The sequence below is a fragment of the Rhea pennata genome, chromosome 17, assembly GCF_028389875.1.
Source record: "Rhea pennata isolate bPtePen1 chromosome 17, bPtePen1.pri, whole genome shotgun sequence".
Taxonomy (NCBI): domain Eukaryota; kingdom Metazoa; phylum Chordata; class Aves; order Rheiformes; family Rheidae; genus Rhea; species Rhea pennata.
In genome coordinates, this window is record NC_084679.1 from 8,648,186 (window position 1) to 8,669,544 (window position 21,359).

Sequence of the window (21,359 nt, forward strand, 5' to 3'; positions counted from 1 at the left end):
CATCCCTTAGATCCCGTTCAGATAAGCCTGGATTCCAGCATTTGCTCTTAGCCACGGATGTTTTTGTACCTTATACATGCCAGCTAATACAGAAAAGGAGCAATACCTGTGGTCTTTGCAGAAAGAACATCTATTCCTCTGGCTCCTCTGCTCTTAACTGGAATGGGGATTGTATCCTAATTCCTTGCACACAGGGAGTAGCCATAACAGCACTTTGGAGCTCAGCAGGAGTTCTTTAAATTCTTGCTCTCAAATCTTGGCCATGCCCCTCCATCTTGTCACCTCTCTCTCCTTCTGTTTTGACAGTAAGGAAAGGAGAAAAGCAGATAGCAAGGCTTGAGAATGGAGGTGGAGAGTGAGCTGCTATCTCAGTACTGCAGTTCTTTCCCTTCCTTCTAGGAAATTTTGTGTGTCCAAGTGCCACACAGCAAACCCAGCTTTTTTTAACCATGCCCTGGGGGTTATTTCCTAATTAGACTTCTCTACATGTCAATTATAATGCAGCAGATCATGTTACATTGTTAGCCTCAGTATATTGTGATGTTTCTCTCCTAGGATGAGGGTCATAAAGTTATTGTAGGGGAGGGTTTAGTTAATAAAATCAAAGCCCTGAGGAAGGTTTTGCAGGCCAAGCTTTTTGACCTTGCACAAAACTTGGTTCAAACATTGTATAGTTTCTGTGGGGGTTGGAAAAGACGGAGGCTTTGCTGGTTTTATGAAGCCGTATCTCAAGATCGAGAGGAGAAGATGGGCTCAGCCCCACCATAAGTCTAGCCCTTCTAGCTCTGGGTCTGATGCAGAGCTCATAAAATTCCCCATAAAGCAGGCTGAGACACCTCGCCCTTGACACCCCGAGAGGCTGATAACGCAGCTGCGTGGGGCCGCTGGTCCTCTCGGCCCTGCAGCGTGGCGCTTGGGTGCCAAGGGATCTCCCGAAGCACACAGGAGCAGCAGATGTGCCTACCGTCCGAATTACTCCCTTGAGTGCTTAATAAAACCACAGGAATCAGAATTTTCTTCTGCTTTTATTAGTTACAAACGATTTTTCTCTCCTTTAAAGGACTCCCAACACCTGTTCCAGTCAGCCAGTGAGGTTTGTTTTAAAAGCCCATTGTGCTCTTAAAAAGAAGGAGGGGAGGGCAGGGGGATGGCAAGAACATTATACCACTAAGAGTTTGCGTCTGGAGATGCACAAGGGAAGAGCAAGAACAAGGAATCCTGCAGGGAGGTATTAAATGAGGCCCTTTTGTTTCTTTCCTTGTAGAGCGTAAAATGCCCAAGGCATGAATGCTCTGTTCAGATTACTTTTGAACATTTTAAATGTCTGTTCTGGTAATTTATAAAATGAAGGGGTGAGCAACTCCTTATACTAGGAAGAAAAGGGAGACTTTCACTGGCATGCTGAGTATCCGGCCGTGGTAATAAGGGAGTTATTCTGTGCCTTGTGCACTATATCTTGCAGATACAGTGAGATTTAGTCCCTGAAAAAAGGAGTTTGCTTCTGTGGTGTGGCATCCAAGAGACTGATTGCTGTCTTGGTACCTTTTTCCTCCCTTTCGGTTGGGGAATATAGTTGCTTCCTTCCTGCCACTATGTGCCTTGTTTAGACTTAGCAGAGGCCTGCATTTTGCAGAAGTGTACAGCACCTAGCATAAAGGAAATCTGGATTTTGCTTTAATGAAGTAAATGAAGAAATGTATTCCATGCACAGCAGCTGCTCTGGGCTGAACCTCCAGCAAGCCAGCAGATCTCAGATGCGAGGTCGTTGTGGGACTATCCCTGCTAGACTGCCTGGGAAACAGAGGGGTGGGAGAAAAGTTGGAAAAAAAATACCTACTGTCTGCAAGGATTATTCTTTACTTTTTCTTGTTTCCTGTATCTACGTATAAAATAATGGATGCTCTGCCCCTCCTGGCCTAATTTCTATTTGTGGAGTAACTATAAGGTAGAGTCTGACATTCCAGTAACGTCTATTAACCAGGAGTGTAACCTGTAGCAAAAACACTCTTGCTTGCGTTTTTCATGCAACAGTCACCTCAATGTGAGGTCCACACAAACCACAGCCATGGCACGGAGCAGTGCTACTGTTACCCATCTTCTGGGGACAAGAACGTTCCTCTAAGATGAAGAGATTTTGTTGCAGTTTGGTTGGATAACCGAGAAAACCAAAATGGTTATGGTGTGGAGGGTGAGAAGGCAGGGGACAGGGCGCAGGAGGCAGACACTGTGGGAGCTGTGCAGGGTTACGTGAACGCAGCCCAGCAGGTTCACTCTCTTTTGCAGTCGTGCCCTAGTCTGGCACTGCTGTGCTGTAACGGCCCCTGCTTCGTATATGGTACTTGTTACCTTAGCATCTGAGAGCTCAAGTCAGGCTTACCATTTCCCTTGTTGTTACAGCAGTAAATTAGCAGAAATGCAAAATGCTAGATTCAGAATTAGTATCCTTACTGCAGGTCGAAGGAGGAGAAAGCTAAAAGTAAGATATGTTAGAAAGTGATGCCCCCTCTGTTTTATCCTTAACTGTGTTTGCGTATCTGTGTGGATTCATTGCTACTGAGAGCATTCTAGTGCTAAGCAAATACAGCTCCATTTACTGTTAGCGTGAAGAATTAGGAAAATGGTGTGGATTTTATTAGTTACAGAAATTTGGGCTAGATGCTTTCATGCTGTCAGAGCTGAGTCAGACTGCCTGCCAGTTGGAGCTCAACATATGTGATCCATTTTGCACGTGAATATGTTAATGTGGGATGAGATGGTTCTCTGGAACAAACCACTGCAGTTTGGGGTGTCGTCTTCAAAAATAAAATGATAGTTCCCAGTGGCACCAGAACTTGGATTCTGTGCATGGAGAGAGGAGGCACATAATTTATAATCATTGGATTGATTAGTCTTTTTAGATAGATTAGGACAAATGCATTTCACAAGAAGAAATCCCCTCTCTGCAAGGTTCTAGTATTTAATTTCCAGTTAGTTTAATAGGGATAAAGGCTCCTCAAAGCACTGTTGAAAGGTTGAGTTGAGGACCTGCAGCATTGCTGCCATTCAGTTTCCGAGCCTTTTAGGTTTGGAAGCTATAAGTTTTTCCTAATTGCGTTGAGATTTCCTATCAGTCACAAATACTATTTATGAGCCTTTCCTCATGTAGAGGGCAGCACTCCTCCAGTCTGTGATCTAGAGTTGATGGGGAGCAGGTGGTTTCAGGCAGAGATGTGAATGCTCCATTCTGGCTTCACAAAAAGTGCTTGCAGGGAAATACAGATAGATTGAGTGTAGAGTGTTGGCTGGTATGCTAATGTGAAGTGGAAACTCAAGAATTAACATGGGCCCCTCTTTCCCCTCCTAATGCGAGAGTCTAGGATTACATGAATTTACCAAACCAGAGTTACTACTGGGCTTTTGTTTGTTTGTGCTTTTGCTCTTTGGAAAAACTGTGACATGGAGAGGACTTAAAGGAAAAACTTACAGTGAATTCAGTAGAATTGTTGGTACACATAGCGAGCATGTGAAAACAGGAATATGAATTATGCAGCAATTACTGTCTTGGAAAAGTATCTGCAGGCTAAGCCCAGAAACTTGTCTCTTTCTTTCACCTTAAACTGAAATAAAAACGTGCAGCAATTTTGTCTGAAATAATTCCAGTGATTATACTTACAGATGTCTGAGTCTATACTTGTTTGCTGCCCAAGAATGAGGTTAATAATGTAGCCGTGCCCACCCAATTACAGCTCAGAGTATAATGTGGGCAGTGTTAGGGAGTTGTGGCTCTGCTTGGAGAAGTGGGGAGGGTATAATTCTGAGCAGTGCAGCAGCTTACATCAAACCTGCTTCACTAAGAAGATCCAATACATCAGCTGCTAGGTCAGTGAATACCCTACTGAAAGACCCCCATGCATTATTGAGGTGAATAGTCTTTATACATGTCAGAATCACAGGTATCTCCTGTGTCTTCAATGACCTGCAGTTGAAAATACTGCTTCCATCCAGCAGTCTTGTAGAAATTGGTGCTTAAGGGCAATCGTTATTACAGGGCCCACTTCAGTGGATGTAACAGGACTCCAAGGAGTCAGCAAGAAGAGTGGCGAGCAGGCATTCGAGTTCACAAGTGTTGAATTATTGTTTCAGGCTAGTATTGCAGCAGCCTGTGCAGCCTTGTACCCTTCAGCCTCGTGATACTTCTTTCCACGGTCATAAATCTTAATGCAAGAAGAGATTGAAGAGTACCTTTTCATAGCAGGGTACGACTTCACTGCAGTGCAGAACAGAGGGTTCCACTGTTAGATCTTATCAGATGTGAGATCTTACATTATCCTCAAGCATTTCCAGCACCAAAGTATTTCCAAAATTTCTACTGCCCATTGAGGAATTTGTATTTCCATCAAAGGAGAAGGATGGAAGGACTTTTGCAACTCTATTTCACACAATCCAAGATCATGGTGAAGGAGTTTGCTTTCTGCAGTACAAGTAGCGAATGAAGTACAGTCTTTTCCTTGTCACATACCAAAATACTCTTCTTGTTTTGAAGGAAAAGACGATGTTTCCTCACATTTTCTTGAGCTTGCTGAGAAGCTGTCCTTCAAATGTTGTTGCATTGTCCTTGTACGTGGCCTTGAAGGGCCATGTGAGATTTTTCTGAAGATCTTGAGCCAACATCTTCAGACGGAGCAGAAACACATAGTCACAGTCCCTCAAGGACTGAACTGAGATGCTAGAAACTGAAGAACAGCTCCTGTGTCACAAAGCATTTATTATCAGTAACTAATACCTGTGGCTTAACACCTCACATGCAATGCAGTCACTTTTTGTTGATCTTTGTAAAGGATGTATTTGAAGAAAAAATGGACCTATTTCAGTCTTAAAAAGCAAAAGGCTGACTGTGGCTTCCTAATGCTGTTTACAAACCTTTTTTGCCTGTGCTATGTTTGTCAGTAGTTGTATTTATTCGTTGCTCACACTGTGAATTAAAAGACTGAGGCAGCTCCTGACATGCTTCTTCCAGTGCATCCTTTTGGATTGAATATTTGGTTGCCATGGGGACCAAATGCAAAGGGCACACACCATTCAAGTAAATGTTCCCTGATTAACAACTTGCAGCTTGTCCCTTAAATAATTTAATTATCAGTGATGCAACTTGAAATGATGTTGAATGTATTCAGAGCCTTAATTTCAGTATCTTAGTTTTTCTTGAAGATGCCATTACAGCAGGTCTAGAGCTGGATTTTGACTGTGCAAATGGGAATGAGCAAATAGGACCTTACTGCTTCTGAGCCTACAGGAAAGTCTGATCTTCCAATTTCTCTTTCTCTTGGCCTTAGAACTTTGATAAAACTAATGGACAGAGGTGCTGCTGTGTAATTGCCAGTGAAATGGAGGCCAGAGCATTTGAGTGTTGGCACTTTGGTAACAGCTGAAGACGTGTTGTTTGGCTGCTGGTGCCATGAATAGAGAAGCGATGTGCTCCTACTGTGCCTGCGCCTGTCTCTGTGCCTGGGAATGTGCAGGGAGGGGAGTAGGACGCTATAGGCAAGCATCAGTCCCACACAAGAAGCACCAACTCTCGTGTGCTGTTTTCCCAAATTACAAGCATATTAGCACTAACCAGGCAGCAGGTACTGAACAGTGAGAGCTGAACTTAAACAAATGAGGCAGAATTTTGCTAATTTGTGCATGGTCAGTCATTCCTGTCAGTTCCTGTTCGGCAAAAACTAAGTCACTTTGCAGCAGAATTTTCCATACAACTCCAGCCATAACATTGGGTATGGAAGTTAGTCAAGTTACTGAGACGGTTTCAAAACCCTTCTGTTTTCTGCTCTTTTGTATCTTTCAGCTCTGACTTTCCTTAGCTGGAAAAGCAGCTTTGGCACTTGAAGTAACGATTGCACACAAGCACAGTAGATCTTTTTCTGCAGTGCTCTGACACCCGGTAAAAAACACTGCAGGCTTATACCTATTAGAAATGATTGCTTTTGTCTTTTTTCCTTGAAAACTTAAACAGCAGAGTTTAGCACAGGGTCTCCTAAACACAGTACAGTGTGGTTCTGCCAGGCACAAGGCATGAGGGCAACCAGGAGGGGTAGCTTATTAGCTTTATCATAGTTCTGTATTTAAGCTTCCTTCCATAGTGTCTTCAGTCCTCTGTGCCAGAGCCACAACTTCACTTTGTAGTCATCCTTCCTAAGCATCCCTCCCACTTGTTCGTCTAGGTGAAGCAATGAACTCCCTGGATTTGCAGTCACAGACCAGCTTGATGCCACTGTTACTTGCAGGAAGCAGGATCTGCCTCTAACAGAACCTGTAGTAGGCTTCAGCCAAAACACACTTAGCTTTTGCTGATTTTAGTTGAGGTTCAATGTCCTTTGCTGCTTTGCACTTAGAACTGAGGAAGCCAGTTCTATCACATCTGTCTTCAAGCAAAACTGATCCCGTTGCTGTTTCACATTGAAGCTTGGTGGTTTTGAATGGTGTCAGTTAAGAACCTAACAGAACATGTGAAGATTAACCTTTGAGTGCTGGGAAAAGAGGGTCACATATACAGTTACAAGCAATTCTCTGCTTCAACTAATGCTCACTCATTGATTCAAGTGGAGAGATGTGACAGTACCCCGTATTTCATATCGTTATCAGTGAACTCAAGAGGTGTGAAAATGAAAGAAGATTCTTTCCCTTTTGTATTTTGGTTTATATAGGACTTTCTTCTTCCCTATAAGGCTTTTTTGAAACCACAGGAGTCTATACAGGAGCTGAATTTGGATGCGTATGTTAATAGGTCTGTTGTGTGCCTATGTCTTTCCAGTAGAAATGACTGGAAAACCAACCTGGAAGACAGAATTTGATAATGCAGGAATGGATAATCTTTGGTCATCTAGAGAACAGAGGGGAGCTCTCTTTGAGGAGATGTGTGTTGGATGTTGAGTTTTGAGCTGATGCATGGCACATTCCAGAAAAAAAGGTCACAACATGATTTGATCTTTCTAACTTAGTGATAGTCACTGACATTCTGATAGGAAGAATTCTTCTGTTCTTTAGGTTCTCTCCGCCTCTAGTGTAACGAGGAATAGCTAATCTCCCTCCCTTTCTTTTGTGGAAGTGACTTAGGTTTCGGGCAATTCAAATGCAAGGTGGGAGCTGGGCTGGAAGATTCTTAACCATGCTGCTGCCCCTCTGCCTCCTTGTTGCTTTAAATTGCCTGATTTGATGCAGTTTCTGCTTTCTCCGTGGGTATGTTGATTCTTGTCCAAGGCTCTTTCAGCATCCTACAGGGAGGTGGCAAGGGGAAACAGCAGTAACGTGGCCCTCCTCCCTCTTTGGAGACTCTTCAGAGGCAGTGCCTGCAGCCTAAAGGTTGATCTATGAACTTACCTTGATTAGTTTTGTGGGATGGGTCCATCACCACTTAATTGGCTGCCAGTAGCTCCCCTAATGAAGGGTGATAGATGGCACTCAGGGCCTGCTTGAAGAGATGAGCCAGTGAGATGCAAAGACTATGCAGAAATACAGCTTTCCTCCAGAAAGGACACCAGATCTAAGTGACGAGGCGGCAGTCGGAGAGCCTAAATGCGAATGGTTCCTCTTTTCATTGCATCAAGACAAGCATCAGTTACCTTGCTAGGCAAAGATGGGAATTTCTTTGACCCTGTGTACGCTTGGCTGGCTAGGGTAATCATCTCCTGTTCCCAGCAGAGATGATCTGGTGTTTGAGAATGTTCTTTCTTGCCTTTTTCTGGCTTTGGTTAGTGAATGTGCTTTCTCAGCCAGCCATTGATTTAGGTTCTCTGGGCTAGGAAGTCTGAAAGGTCATTCTCCCTCCTTTGGAACAATCTCACTTTCAGATTTTACTTTTAATGATTCTTTGGGTGTTTCAAGTTCTCTGATGTCATTTTAAAAAAAATCAAAACTTTCATAAGATTGTGCAGATGAAACAAAATTGTTGTCTTAGCCCACACAGGGTATTATACAGCCTGGCAGATCCCTTCCTTGTAGCAATAAGAAAAGGATTTGGCATTTAACCTCTTGAAATTAAACCAGAGTGTGAACTTCAATAGTTCAATCTTATCAGGGCTTTGCTGGAATAACAAATTGTGAAAAAATGTAATCATGTCTCCAATGTGACCTTGGCAGATCCGCCTCTGTGATGTGAGAGATTAGGTAACTCTAAGCAGATGTCTGTTTATTTTGAAAATAATAGTTTTAAATTCTTTTTTCCCCGTTTTGTTTGCACTGCTTTTGGAAGATAGGGCAGAGTGAATTGTGGACGGCACGGAGCTCTGTGTAACAAGCTGCTCTTGTGCTGAACAGTAATTGCTCTTGGAGATTTGAGTTATTGATTTATCGATGGGTATTCAATTTCAGCGTAAAGACCTGTGTTTGTGATTTAATTGGAGTGATTAATAACTCGCAGGCTAGAGGGGAATCAATATGGATTTCAAACAGCAAAAGTAGTACATTTTCTCCTGTAATGTAGTAGTTGATAGTTTATTATTTGCACTTGCTTGGCTAATTAAAATCATAAGATTACTTGATACATAAAGTTTTGTCTGTTTAAAAGCTTAAATCTCAAGTTGAATATTTGTGCTTGCTTGCTTTCGTATGTTTGAGGGGCTCTTTGTCTTCCTAATAGCGTATTTACCTTGTTGCTTGTCTGTCACTGAGATTAGATGTACAATATGCTGCACATAGCAAAAACAGCACAAAGCAAAACAAAAACACCTTTACTAAGTAAATAGAAGAAGCTTTAGTAACGTTTTATGGCCTGTTATGTCACTGGTTTTCAGGCAGCTGACATATTCTTAGGAGCAGTATTGAAGAGATTTAACCCTGCAGTGTTTGATCCACTATTTTAGCCCTAGATTAAAAGCCTGTATGAAACTTTCAATCTCATTACAACACTAGCATCCACAGTAGGTGCTTTAGCTTCAAATCCAGTTTCAGCTTGCATTGAAATGGTGCCAGAAGCAGCATGGCTATGAAAATGCAGTGTGACTGACTTCGGAGGGATTTGCATGGTGAGCTGCCTTCTTCATGCTCTGGCCCCAGTCCTTGTGTTTGGCACCCGTTTTCATTCAGCTCCTGCAGCTTTAGAGTGTCGTCATGCATGCTTACAGCTAACATGCCTGGATAGAGCATGGAAAGCCCCCAAATCTCCAGGAATAAAGTATCCCATTAAAGAACCATAAAGCAGCAAATAGGCATGAAGTCCAGAGATCTTAATGCTGTTGCTCTTGATTTCTTGGGGAGGGAGTGAAATCTTCTGTGCTGCAAGATTTACAGTGGGTCCTATCCTCACAGCTGGCTGGGGAAAGCACTGAGCGTAGTATTTTTCAACTTTCTTTTGATTTGCAGAGTCCAGTATACTTTCTTCCATTGAAGTACAGATTCCTAAATGGCAAATGAAAATCTAACAATAGACCTTTTTTTTTAGTTTTACATTCACAGACATCTTGATTTATACATATGCCACAAAAGGAGACCACTGATATCGATGGAAGTGGTTTGATTTTAAATAAATATTTCTCTCCTACCAGTTCCTAGAAGTACCAGAGTGAATTTAAATTCCCCATGCTCAAGTGCTTAGTTGTGCAAGCATCGGCAAGCGAGCCAAGTCCGTGAGGATCCTCGGCAGGAGCGGTGGATGCAGCACTCTCGGAGGGGCCGCAGCACCCAAACCCCCGCTGCTGAGTCAGCGTGGCTGGGCACCGTGGCAGGCAGCTATGGGATCACTCTACCCTGGCGGGTGCCGAGCACGGGCAAGCGTCCACCCTTCGCCCTCGTTGGCATCGGCTTTGCGCTAAAAACGTGCAACGCTTTCCTCGTCGCGACAGCATGAAAATGACTTGAAGATATTTTACTTCTAAACGTGGGTGCTTCAGAAGCTGAGGGAGGGAGCCACACTTGGAAGTTAATTCTGAGGACTAAGCTGACAGCTTTTTGCCACTGTTGCTTTCTTCTGGTTTGAAGAGCTGAAGGCTTGTTACAGCCCTGGCATACAGCAATCTAGCAGGTTAAATGACTTGGGCAACACAGTTTATTAAAACTGGCAAGTGCTCGCTCCAGTTCTCTGCCTGATAGTCGAGGCTGTCTGCGAGCGTAATTGATAGTGGCAGCTGTTCGGAGGGTGTTTGAGATTGTTGCAAGACGATTTGACTTGACAGACAGCTCCGTACAAATGAGCTGAGTGACAGGGGCTGCATCCAGCCCGGGCTGCGGCAGGAGCTCCCCGCTGCAAGGCAGCAGCCGAGCTCCGTCGCCGCTGCCGAGCTTGGGGAGCCGCTGACATTAACAATAAAAGATCTTTCCCCGCGCACACGCTGCTTCGTTCAGCAGTGCAAGTTCAAAGCCAAGCACGAGGATTTGTGCTTACTTTCCTCTGCGAGAAAACACTGTAATTATTTGTGGAAAACTCACCAGAGGCCCATTATGTTCTGAAGAGCCTGCATTTCAGAAGAACATTTTTTGACACAACCTAACATATGCAGTACACTACTGTCACAGTAAAAATTTGGCCTTTGCTTCATAATAATGCTAAAAATATTTCACATTATACACCTTGGAGCCTTCCAGCCAGTGTTTTTGTATGTGAATCCCAATCTGCCTGTGTTATCTTCTACTGTTTTGCATTAAAATAGGTGGAAGAAGTTGGTGCCCTGTAGGTTGGGTAGCTTCTGTGGTTTAGTTATGTTTGCTGTACCTTTACAGACCAGTTGTCTAATGTTTTAAGTAGTGCTACCTGCCTAAATCCCAATGAAAAAGCCATCCATATAAAAGCAAAAGGCAGCTGAGGATGAAGAACTAGCACTTAAATATTAATTTTCACTCGTAAGCACTCTGCCACCATCAGCATTATGATTGCCAATGCAAAATGCTTTATTCTTGCTTGTGCTTATATATGTTGCATGTCCACAGTACATTATGCAGCACTCTAAAAGCTCAGTTTAAAAAGGTTTGCTGAAATCCATTATGTAAGTTCTTTTAGTTATTTATTTGTTTGGCCCTACTGCTGCAAAATCATATTGTTCTGTATGTGATGGTTCAAAACTCTTCTCTGGGACTCATCAACCAAGTCTGAAATATTCAGCTTCTTGCCACATATGTCCCAGTAATTTCTGTGGTGAGTCTTTTGCAGCATTTCTTGCTGGAATTGTAATATGGAGCAGGGTTCGTAATAGCTAGCCTGGCTTATGTCTGTGTGCAAGGATGTATGGGGTGGGTGGATAGGCTGCAGATGGTGGTGGTTGTGTTTCTTGGTAAGCTGCCATTGGTAGAGATTTCATTGATGGATGTAGGAGAGGCATTTCTTTCTCACCCCATCACCCCATCACCCTTGCTGTTTGACTACACCAAGGGAGACTACAGATAGACTGAATGACTCCAGTTTCTTTTTTCCAAGAGACAAAGGAAAGGCGTGCAAGCAAGATTAGATTATTTCCAATCACATTGTATGTGTGTTGACAGTCTGCTTTCAGCAACAACCAGCAGCTTGCAAAGAGCAAGAGGCAGGGCTGGAAATGTATGTTATTGCCCTAAGAGTTGTTTGTATAACACAGTAACTGCTTAGTGGAGTCCTCGAAGCAGCCTTTACATGTTTAATCCCTTGCACTTGAGCTACTCTTAATCAGCTTGAAAGCAAATTCCTGTAACAAAAGGTTGAATTTGTGTCTGGGACTTTCTGTATTGTATTTAACCTGCAATACTGTGTTCCTACATGCTGGCAAGCATATCACCCTGTCCAGCCATGAGGTTGGGCCGTGCGTGTTTATTCCAGTCACGGATTTTAAATACAGTGACATTTCATACTGGGTGCATGCTGATGGTCTTTGGGGTTCAGATAACGCTGTCTGAAATGTACCTTTTGCATCAGATTCATTGGTAGTGGACCGTGGGTTTTCCTTTGAACTTTGTGTGCTGTTTGACATTATTGTATGTTGGAGACTATTGTATGCAAAGTTCCAAGAGCAAAAGCTGAAGTTCTCTGTGCTTTTTAAAGTTGTTTAAATCTTCATCTTCACCAGGTTAAACTGGAATGGCATTGTAGCACAAGACACAGGAAGGCTGATGTTCTGCAGTACTGCAAATGTCAAATTAGTTGATCACAAAGGCAAGAATTACTAATCTTAAATCGGTTTTACTTTTCTTATGGGGGCAGTTTTAGTCCTTTCTTCTGTCTCTCTCACATTCAGTCGTCATTCATCCCCATGAAATCAAGACATGTTCCTCTGTCTGTTCATTTAAGAAAACAGCTCAATGGAAGAAGTCCAAAGTGTTTGGTTAGAAAATAAACAAAGTTGGCATGCTGAAAAGGGGTAGCGCTCTGCGTGGTGGAGAATGGCAGGTGTGATCCAGCCTTCCCATAGCATGGCTGAAACATGAATCATTGTAAATGTCAGATTTCCTGTGAAGGAAAGAGCTGAACTGACATGCGTTCAGCTTTAATTAAGGTTGAATTATTGGAGCTGACTGTCAAGTCTTAGGCAAATTGGCTCAGGCTGTTATCATTAAGCATGAAAATTACTCTAGGACTTCGTAAAAACAAACACATTTTTGCCTCTAGAACGCTGTGGTGTAGTCTGGTGAATTCAGTCCTTTTATCGGGGTGGTTGCGCTTAGCTCTGCAGGTCTGTCTTCTCAGAAAAGACTGGCTATGAGGCTGAAGTGCAGCAATTCCTGAAAGAACCTATACGAGACCTGATCCAGCTTCCACAAAGGGGAATATTCAGTTTCTTTCCTTGGGATAATTCCATGCATGACCAGCAGTCATTCTGGTTGATTGGTGCAAACCTGGGCAGAAGAGAACACCATTCCCTTAGCAGGAACGTACAAGTATCCTGTGGAGAAACTGCAGACTTTTGAATCTAGTCTGAATTGGCTGCACCACTCGTTAGAATCATGAAAATTAACTTTCTGATGCAGTTCAGTGAAGTAAGAAGGTGCCCAAGAGACTTCTGTACGAATGGAGGGGAAAGTGTTGGACTGGAGATTTTTGGAAGAAGTATCATGGTAATAATCTTGTTACGTACCTAAGAAAGAAGGTGATTATTCCCTTCAAAAGCAGCTTTGTTCTGCTGTACTCATCACAGCCACCAGGAGTGGAAATGACAAAGTCACCGAAACAACAGGATTTGCATGAGATGTCGAGCGTGCTTGGGTTTCCTGCTCTTTCTCACGCTTCTGTACGCTTGTCCATCAGTTCTCACCATGTCTTTCCTTTCTGAATGCTCCTGATTTTACTAAACATAGTTACAGAAAGAGAGGGAATGTTCTTTGTCATGCCCATAGCTCTTCTGCAGAAAAAGCATCTGGCTCTTTTCAGTCTTGAATTGTTGCTGAAGAAGGAAACAAAGAAAAACATTATAGTACTGCAACCTGAGAGGCACAAATTGGCAGCCGAAATCAGTCATGTACCCCTAATACTAATGAATACAACCAGGCTGGCTGGTCAGTTCAGCCAGCAAGGGACCATGAGCTTTTGCTTTGAGAAAATTGCAAATAAGAACTAATGCTGAAGCCACAGGGAATCAATAGTTGTACATAAAGCTGGTCAAAACAGCTGCTTTTAATGTGAGACTTTATTGATTTGTTTTGGATCTAATTGACTTTTTACTCAACTAACTTTTGTGGTACCAGTGTGTTTTGAATATACACCATTAGATTACATTGCCTATAATTACACGGTATGAAGTTTATCTCTGTTGGAGGAGGCTTGTTGGATAGAAAGAGCTAATAGGCTCTCAGGAAACCTGTGGTCAGGAATGAAACCCAATTGCTTTTAATGGGTAACTCCTAAAAAAAGCAGAATCTACAACTGTGAGTACACTTCTGAAAAACAGACTGTGCAGACCGCTGACCTGACTGAAGTCAATGGCAGTTTTTCTATTGTTAATGAATTTGTTAATTTAACAATTAACAATTAAATTTGTTGATTTTGTTTAATTAACAAAAATTAACAGTATTGTTAATGAAATCTGAGGTAAATTTATGAACATAGGTGACCTTATAAAAGTAGACTAGTGCACAAGATAGATGAGAATTTGATTTTAGATGTAAAACCTTTGTCAGCCTAAATAAAACTGGAACCAAGTCTAGCTGCATCTTCAAAACCAGGGTACTCGTGATAGATGAACTCATATTTCAAAAGGGGATTCAGTGAAACCAGTTAGCCTTGTACGAACAAGAGTTAGCCTTGTACTTGACGTAGTGAATAATTTAGGAGTTCCAGATGTTGTGTTAAACTTGTAACCCATGTAAGGTGCTTGAAAGTGCAGGGCCAGTTGTGCCTGCTTCCAGCCAAAGTGCTGGTGCTTGGAAATCTGTTTGTTTCTGTTATCTGTGGGCATGGACCACAAACCTCTTGATTTCTTCAGCTGTTGAATATAGCCCATATATTCCCATTCTTTCTCCTTCTGCATTCTGAATATATGTATACAGGCATATATGTGCCTTATAAGGGAAACGATGCCATAGTACATGCAGAGCCCAGAGCAGTATATGAAAATGACTTTTATCTGAAGGCAGGAGATGCCATCTCCAGGTGTGTGTTTTTCTGAACAGAAAGTGAGCTGATATGTTACCAGGTTTGGCTCATCACTGTCTTCCTCTGGTTCAATGGCAGCTGAAGCCATTGAAACCCTGGCGGTGACAAATCTGGCCTCACATAGACTGCACAAGCAATGCCGGGGCGGTCTGTCTGCATCACCAGAATTAGCTCACGCTGGGTGCTCTCTGCTATTTCCACACCTCCTACTTCAGGAACTGTCTCAGTCCTTTGATGGGGCAGGAAAATTTCCAAGGTGGAATTTGTTCACGCGGGTGTTGTGAACATGCTAATGTGTGTAGGTAGCATCTCCCGCGTGTCTGTAAAAAACAACTTAAAATGAACAAACCCCCAACGCATCCTGGTGGTTGATAAAAGGCTATATAGAAAATGTCATGGAGAACCTCAGCGTGCACAGTGGAGGGTGTGCACATGAAACGAGTGAACACTAATTCTCATAACCCACGAACAGCTTTTCTTGTGACTAATTTTTGGTATGCATGCACTCAGGGATACATAGATAATGTTGAAAGGGAGTTACACTGTGAATTGAATCATGTTCATATAGGTCCTTTCATTTGTCTTTGGCCTTTTGGATAATCTCTCTTTTCCTCCCTTTTCTTATTTCCTTTCCAGCCATTTAACCCCTTCCACTGCTTTGTTTAGCTTAATTTGAAGAAAAGAAATACTTGGCACTGTAGAAGGAATAATTCTATGTGGAATTGTCACCTCAGGTATATTTTGATATGGTCACATCATCCTTTATAGTTCTGGTGCACCTAACATTAGGTACATAGGATACTTGGGATGAGCAGGTTTCTCTTCCATGCTCGCTGCGCTTGGGACTGGATTTTTCCAGCCTTCTTTTGTTCCATTCTTACACACAAGTGTATGGTCGTGGAAAGACAGTGTTACATCGTCACAGCAGAGCTGTCCCCTCCTCTGCTGCAAGAAGAGCCCAGGTAGCCTCCTTCCTAGAAACCATGTGGGGTTGTTACTACTAGTGGTTAGTTGGTGGGTCATGGCATGTTGTAGCTTGCAGCAGAGCATAAACGTAATGTACGTTACTGTGAGAGATTGCTGAGAAAATGAAGTGTCTTAGTGACCTCGCTTATGTTCACAAATTTATTATTGAGCCTTAAAACTTAAATTGAGCAGGAAATACTGCCACAGTAACTCGAGACATGTTCACACTCCTACTGTAGGTAACCTTGGGACTCTGTAGAAGTCATGGAGCTATATGTTCTTTGTAGTATGCATTCATTCGGTGACAACTGAGTCTTTTACGTGCATGCTAACAAAGTATCGTGGATTGACCAGTCAAGGACAGTGGAAGGACAGACACACAAACACACATCCATCTTGCAGCAGGAGTGCTCCCACGATGCTCCCACGAGCTGAAACATGACTTGTTTTTTTCAGGCATATGTTCTATCATGCATGGAGACAAACCCAGACCTTTCAGCATATGCTTTGTGTTTTTTGTTGTCCTCTGTAAGGTCCCACCTTGAATGACAAGCCAGAAGCGAAAGCAGCCAACGTCCCAAAAGTGTCTGGGCTAGAGCGGAGCCGGGAACTGAGCACTGACGTGCCCTTTGCCCTGCCTATCCCCAGCCCACAGCCAGTAGCTGCCGTTGTGACTTCTACTTCCTCAGCGCCCACGTCAAGCGCCAGAGCAAGCCCACTGTTGAAGAAGGAGCCAGTGATTTCAGCACCAGCACCACCAAGGCTCACACCTCAGCCGCAGCCTCGGCCACAGTCACAACCTCAACCTCGGCCACAGTCTCAGCCTCAGTTAATACCTGAGCTTCGGACCCAGCCTCAGAGTCACATCCCTCCACCCCTCAACTACCAAGTGCATCACCAGGTGGCCCACAACGGACTCAATAATATCAGGTAGGCAACAGGGACACCTGTGTAGAGTATTTTATATTACTGCTGGGATAAAGCTTGTTTCAAAAGGCATACAAATAGCTGGGAAGCAAGCCAAGAGCACTCTCGCTTTCTAGGTAAGATGCTCCATGTTTTGGATATTGCACTTCTTGGGCCATCTCCACATCCTGGGTTTCCCAGCACTGGTGGATAGTTGCATTTGAAACACAGGGATAACCTTTCTGGGAGTTAGGCATGCGTAACTGTGCAATAATGTTCTTTAGGTCCAGTGTCTAGTGGAGTTGTGCACTGTCTTGTCAGAACCAGCCAGTTCTAGCCTTTAGAAATTCAAGATAGTTTAAGTTTGAAGACTTTAATTGTGTTCATATTTATATAGACTTCCACTGAAAATCTACAGATGATTTGTTCATGGTTATCACAATTTCATTGGTTAACGAGCATCAAAAGAGGGATAACTATGTTAGAAAATGCTTTGCCCATTACAATGGGACTCCCGTGTAGACTGAAAATCTACTTCAATCTGAAATGTTGATTAAATGTGTAAGTCTAGCAGGAGGCTTAGCTTTGCCCTTTAAACTGTCTTTGTTCAGTAAGTAGGATAGGTGAAAATGATATGGAGAAAGAGCTTCTAAAAAGAAGAGTGTATCCAGTCAGCAGGAACCTATGTAGTGTTTTTGCTGGTAGAGAAAACATGTCCTGTCTTCCAAACCAGAACTAGATTAGTTGAACAAGATTAGAAAACTGTATTAAACATCTTATTTGGCTGCTCAGGGGTCAAAATACGCATACACAGAGCTACCAGTAAATGTGTATTTTAATGTATCAAGCATAGTTAAGCTCTTTCTTGATGGTACCTTGTAAACACCACCACGGTATAAATGACTAATAATATTTCAAACTATTCAAGATATCTCTGAAGTTTAGATTGCAACAAATACTAGTATTGTGGGAATTACAATAAATAATAATAAATGCAGTGATAATATCCTTCACCCCACAAAACTTAGATCATTTCCAGTAGAGCAATAATAATAAAAAAATCAAAATACAGGTTTATTATGAAAATAATGTATTAAAATGGTGTGTACTTGTATGCTTTCATGAATATAACTACACAGTGTGCATAGTAGAGGTAACTTGGTCCCAAAGTCACTCATACTACGCAGCTCAGTACACCCAGAGTAACAGAAAAGGAATTACAGTAATTGCATCTTGCGTTCGCAAGGGCACACATGGCCACTGCAAGGTCATCAGAGGCTAAATAAAGGTGCAAAATCCAGCTGCCTCTGCAGCCTTCCTCGGTAGCTCACAGACAGCTCTGAGGATTGCAGCCTGCTCAGGCATCAAAGGAAATGTCATTCACATCCTGCCTCTTCCAGCTGAGGAAGTTCATTAAGATCTGTTGCTCTCTTCACCCCCCCCCAAAAAAAAAATTTTTGTAAGCTTGGGGAGATCAATATTGGATAGTTGTGTTGTTTCTATTAGTGTAGTTCTTCCATGGTGTTGACTTGTATTGTAACAGACTCTTTTATTTTTTTTTCTCTCTCTCTCTCTTCCCCTTCTTCCCCGCCATGTTTTTCTTTTTACAGCCGGAGCAGCAGTGCTAGCAGTGCAACAAGCATCAGCCTCCCGAAGCACCTTCCCCTCTCTCCCCAGATTCCTCCACACCATTCCTCCGGCCCGGCCCTGCCCCTCTCCATCTCTAATCTTGCTACCTCGCACTTCTCTCTCAGATCGCAGACCCAACACCAGCACCATCCGGCCATGTTCGCCACCCCACCCACGCTGCCACCTCCACCAGCGTTACCTACCAACAGCCTCGTGATACCAGGTCACCCTGCGGGTAGGTTACCCTCTTTCTTCCATGCATGCACTGGAGGATGTTGAGAGATGGGTTGACTGACAGGCAGGTAAAACAAAGTGGTGCAGACATCTCCTGGGGCAATGTGTGCTAGAACTGTGAGAGTATTAGTAAAAGAGGTAGGAGACCTGGGCATACTTCACCAGAGGAAAGACTCAGTTCTAGAGGCAGCACTGTAGCTTCCTAGAGGAAGCCTTCAAAATGATGTCTAAAACAAAAATTCTCCTTTTTGGGGTGTGAGTTGTTCAGTGTTGCATTCTACAGTCCTCAGACTTGTTTAGATTAACTCAGGACTGATGTCCCATTTGCCATTCTCACCTTCTTTCTTCCCCCTCTAATGAAAGCTGCTGTTATTAGAACTGAGCTGAAGCTGCTTCTGATGGGCTCAGAGAGCTGCTCTAACTGAGGGACAAGTAAGAAGCCTCCCACGCTTATCTGCTGAGCTGATCCTTCAACAAGCAGCACATCCCGCCAGCAGGGCAGGATCTTCAGCGCCTGCAGGAGCACATGCTCGCTGTATGTCCGCGGCTGCTTGGCCTTTCTATAGGAGGCAGGGACAGCTCAGCTGACAAGCTCTGCTGTTCAGCTCTTACTATCTTTGCATCCTTTTAGAAAGTTTCCTTTGTTCACCCTGGCCCCATTCTATTGTCACTTCTGCCCTAAATGCTGTGTTTATGGCTTATCCATTAGCCTACAGCTGTTCCTGGAAGAGACCCTGGCAGCTGGAGACTTCCCTGCTACTTTCTCTTGCTGGGGCCTCCTTTTGATCTGGCATTTGACTCTACAACTAACTCAGCAGGGATTAAACAGGACAAGCATTCTGCAAAAAATGTACCCTTCTGTTTCCTCCAAAGCCAGTTAAAGGAGAGGGCAGATTTGCTGCTGAAAATTCTGATGACCTTACGTCCCCCTTTTTTCTTCAGGGAGCTAAATGATGTTCTATTGTTTAGAACTGCTGCTTTAAAAGAAAGAGAAACGTGAATTGGTCAAAAGTGAGCTTTGAGAATGATGTTAGACAAAATATATACACACACATATAAAAATATATATATATATATAGGTTCCTAGCTAAATGTGGGACCACATACGCCAAAGCTGCTGGCTTTCACAGGCCCTGGCACTATCTAGAATTTCAACCACATAGCTGGGAAGATGTTGGCAGCACTGTGGGGGACCTATTCACTGCTTCCCCTGTTTAAGGCAAAGAACTACTGTGATGGAGACGTTGAAAGTAGCGCAAAAGGAAATAGCAGTGTGGTCCCTGAAAACCTGATATTGCAGTCACTGAAAGCAAGTGTGTTTTTACCATTAGCTTCAGGAGGTGCAAGATCAAGTGACCTATTCACATTCAGCAGCTTGCCAGGAAACGGTAAAAGTCTTGCTGCTACTAAAAGGATTTCTCCTGCCGTTGAAGCAGGAGAGGCCTGAGTTAGTGGAGCAAAAGGTCTGGGCGTCTAATCCTGCAGACAGTGAAATGCCTCTTGTCTGCATTATATGAAATGCCTGCAAACTGACACATCATAAAATCAATTCAGAGCATGCTGCATAGCCAGGAGCTTCTGTTGTCATTCACGTAAATTTTTGAAAGCAAACAATATTGCTGAGGAGCCCTGGAGAGCTAGGATCCAACTGCTGCTAGCAGCATAATCCTGGCTGTGCTGTTTGTGTGCACATGGGCTCTCAACAAAAGCACCAGCTTAGAAGAGCCACTCAGAGAGGGTATGGCCTTTTGGGTCTCCTTTTATTCATCTTCTTTTTCTCTTCCTTCTTTGGAAGAGAAAGTATTCTTCCTTTCAATTCCCTTTGGCATGCTTGGCCGTGTTCCCAAGAGCAGAAGCAGAGCTCTGAGCTACTGCATTTGCTGATGCTAGTAACTGAGGTCTCTGAATGTACAGGAATGTACTTTTGGTGGCATCTCTTCCTTTGGAAACCTGAAGTTTGCAACCCTCCTATGGCCTGCTGCGTTCTACTCAGGGGCACCAAGGCTGACTTGTATGTATGACACACAGGCAATACACCAATCTGTGCGTCTCCTCTTCTGAATATACCTGGCAACATCAGCAAAAATATTTTTTTTTCCCTGCTCACCACATGTGTGCACACAGAGTAGTGGTGTTCAAGTACATATACTTGAGTATATGGCCTGACCCGCTGGACAAGGCATCATTGGGTATGAGAACTGGGGTCTGATGCTAACGTCACCCACAGCTTCTCATTTCTTGGATCAGCAATCCCATCCTTCCTATGATTCAACCACTCTTCCAGGTGCTACACTGCTCCTCCAAACATCTATAGGCCTTTTGCTTTACCTTACAAAGGCCAAATTTGTGGTACAGGGTTAAGTGCTAGAAACAGCTGCCAATCTACCAGCTTGACTTCAAGTCTCTTAAAGAAATGGGGTATCAGAACACTTAGAATTGCCAGTTCACTTTATCTCTCCCTCAAAAAAAAAAAAGGGAGAGGGATTATCTTGATGTTAACAGAAGGCTTCAGTTTCCTTAAGTCGTGCCAGATCTAAACGTGTAAACACATGCACAGGCACATGCATATATGAAACCGTGCTCGTATTCTATATAGATACTAGGTTTTGGAACTAAGTAATTTCAGTCTATTTTTCGAGGGTTTGCTTACTCCAAGAAAAATTCATTATAGACCTTTTTGGTTCAGTGCCTTAGGCTTTCGTGCCTAAGATGTATTTCTACTTACATATCTATGTAAGTAGATGTATTTTTTGCTCACCATTTCTGTCCATGTGTAAGTACAAATTATTATATGAATTGTGGCAGTCCACAATACCTGTTCTTAGCAACATACTGTAACTCAGAAGCAAATGACTAAGGCACCCCAAATTTGTTTTCAGAAGTGACTTTCAGTGTGATGAAGACTTCTTAGTTCTTGTAGAGACAATGAAATTTCAGATCAGGGTGCTTATTTTTAAAGATCGTAACCATTTCACTTCTAAAAAGGAGTCATTTCAACACCTCTAATATTACTCTAAAAATGTTAGGGAAAGAAGTGCTTGTGCAATATGAAATAAAACTTGGAAGTTCAAGCATTCTTTTGTCTTTATATTTGTTGTTGCAG

The 21,359-nt window shown here is 43.0% G+C and overlaps 1 protein-coding gene across 16 annotated transcripts in view; it reads left to right on the forward strand.

Annotated features, from left to right (window-relative positions):
- Nucleotides 1-21,359, forward strand: part of FBRSL1 (fibrosin like 1) — a 548,288-nt gene that overhangs the window by 503,195 nt on the left and 23,734 nt on the right. For all 16 annotated transcript variants that reach the window (XM_062590526.1, XM_062590518.1, XM_062590519.1 and 13 more), the window contains 2 exons: nucleotides 16,021-16,417; nucleotides 18,004-18,257. In XM_062590526.1, the coding sequence (XP_062446510.1) occupies nucleotides 16,021-16,417; nucleotides 18,004-18,257 (651 nt within the window). The remainder of the gene's footprint in view (nucleotides 1-16,020; nucleotides 16,418-18,003; nucleotides 18,258-21,359) is intronic.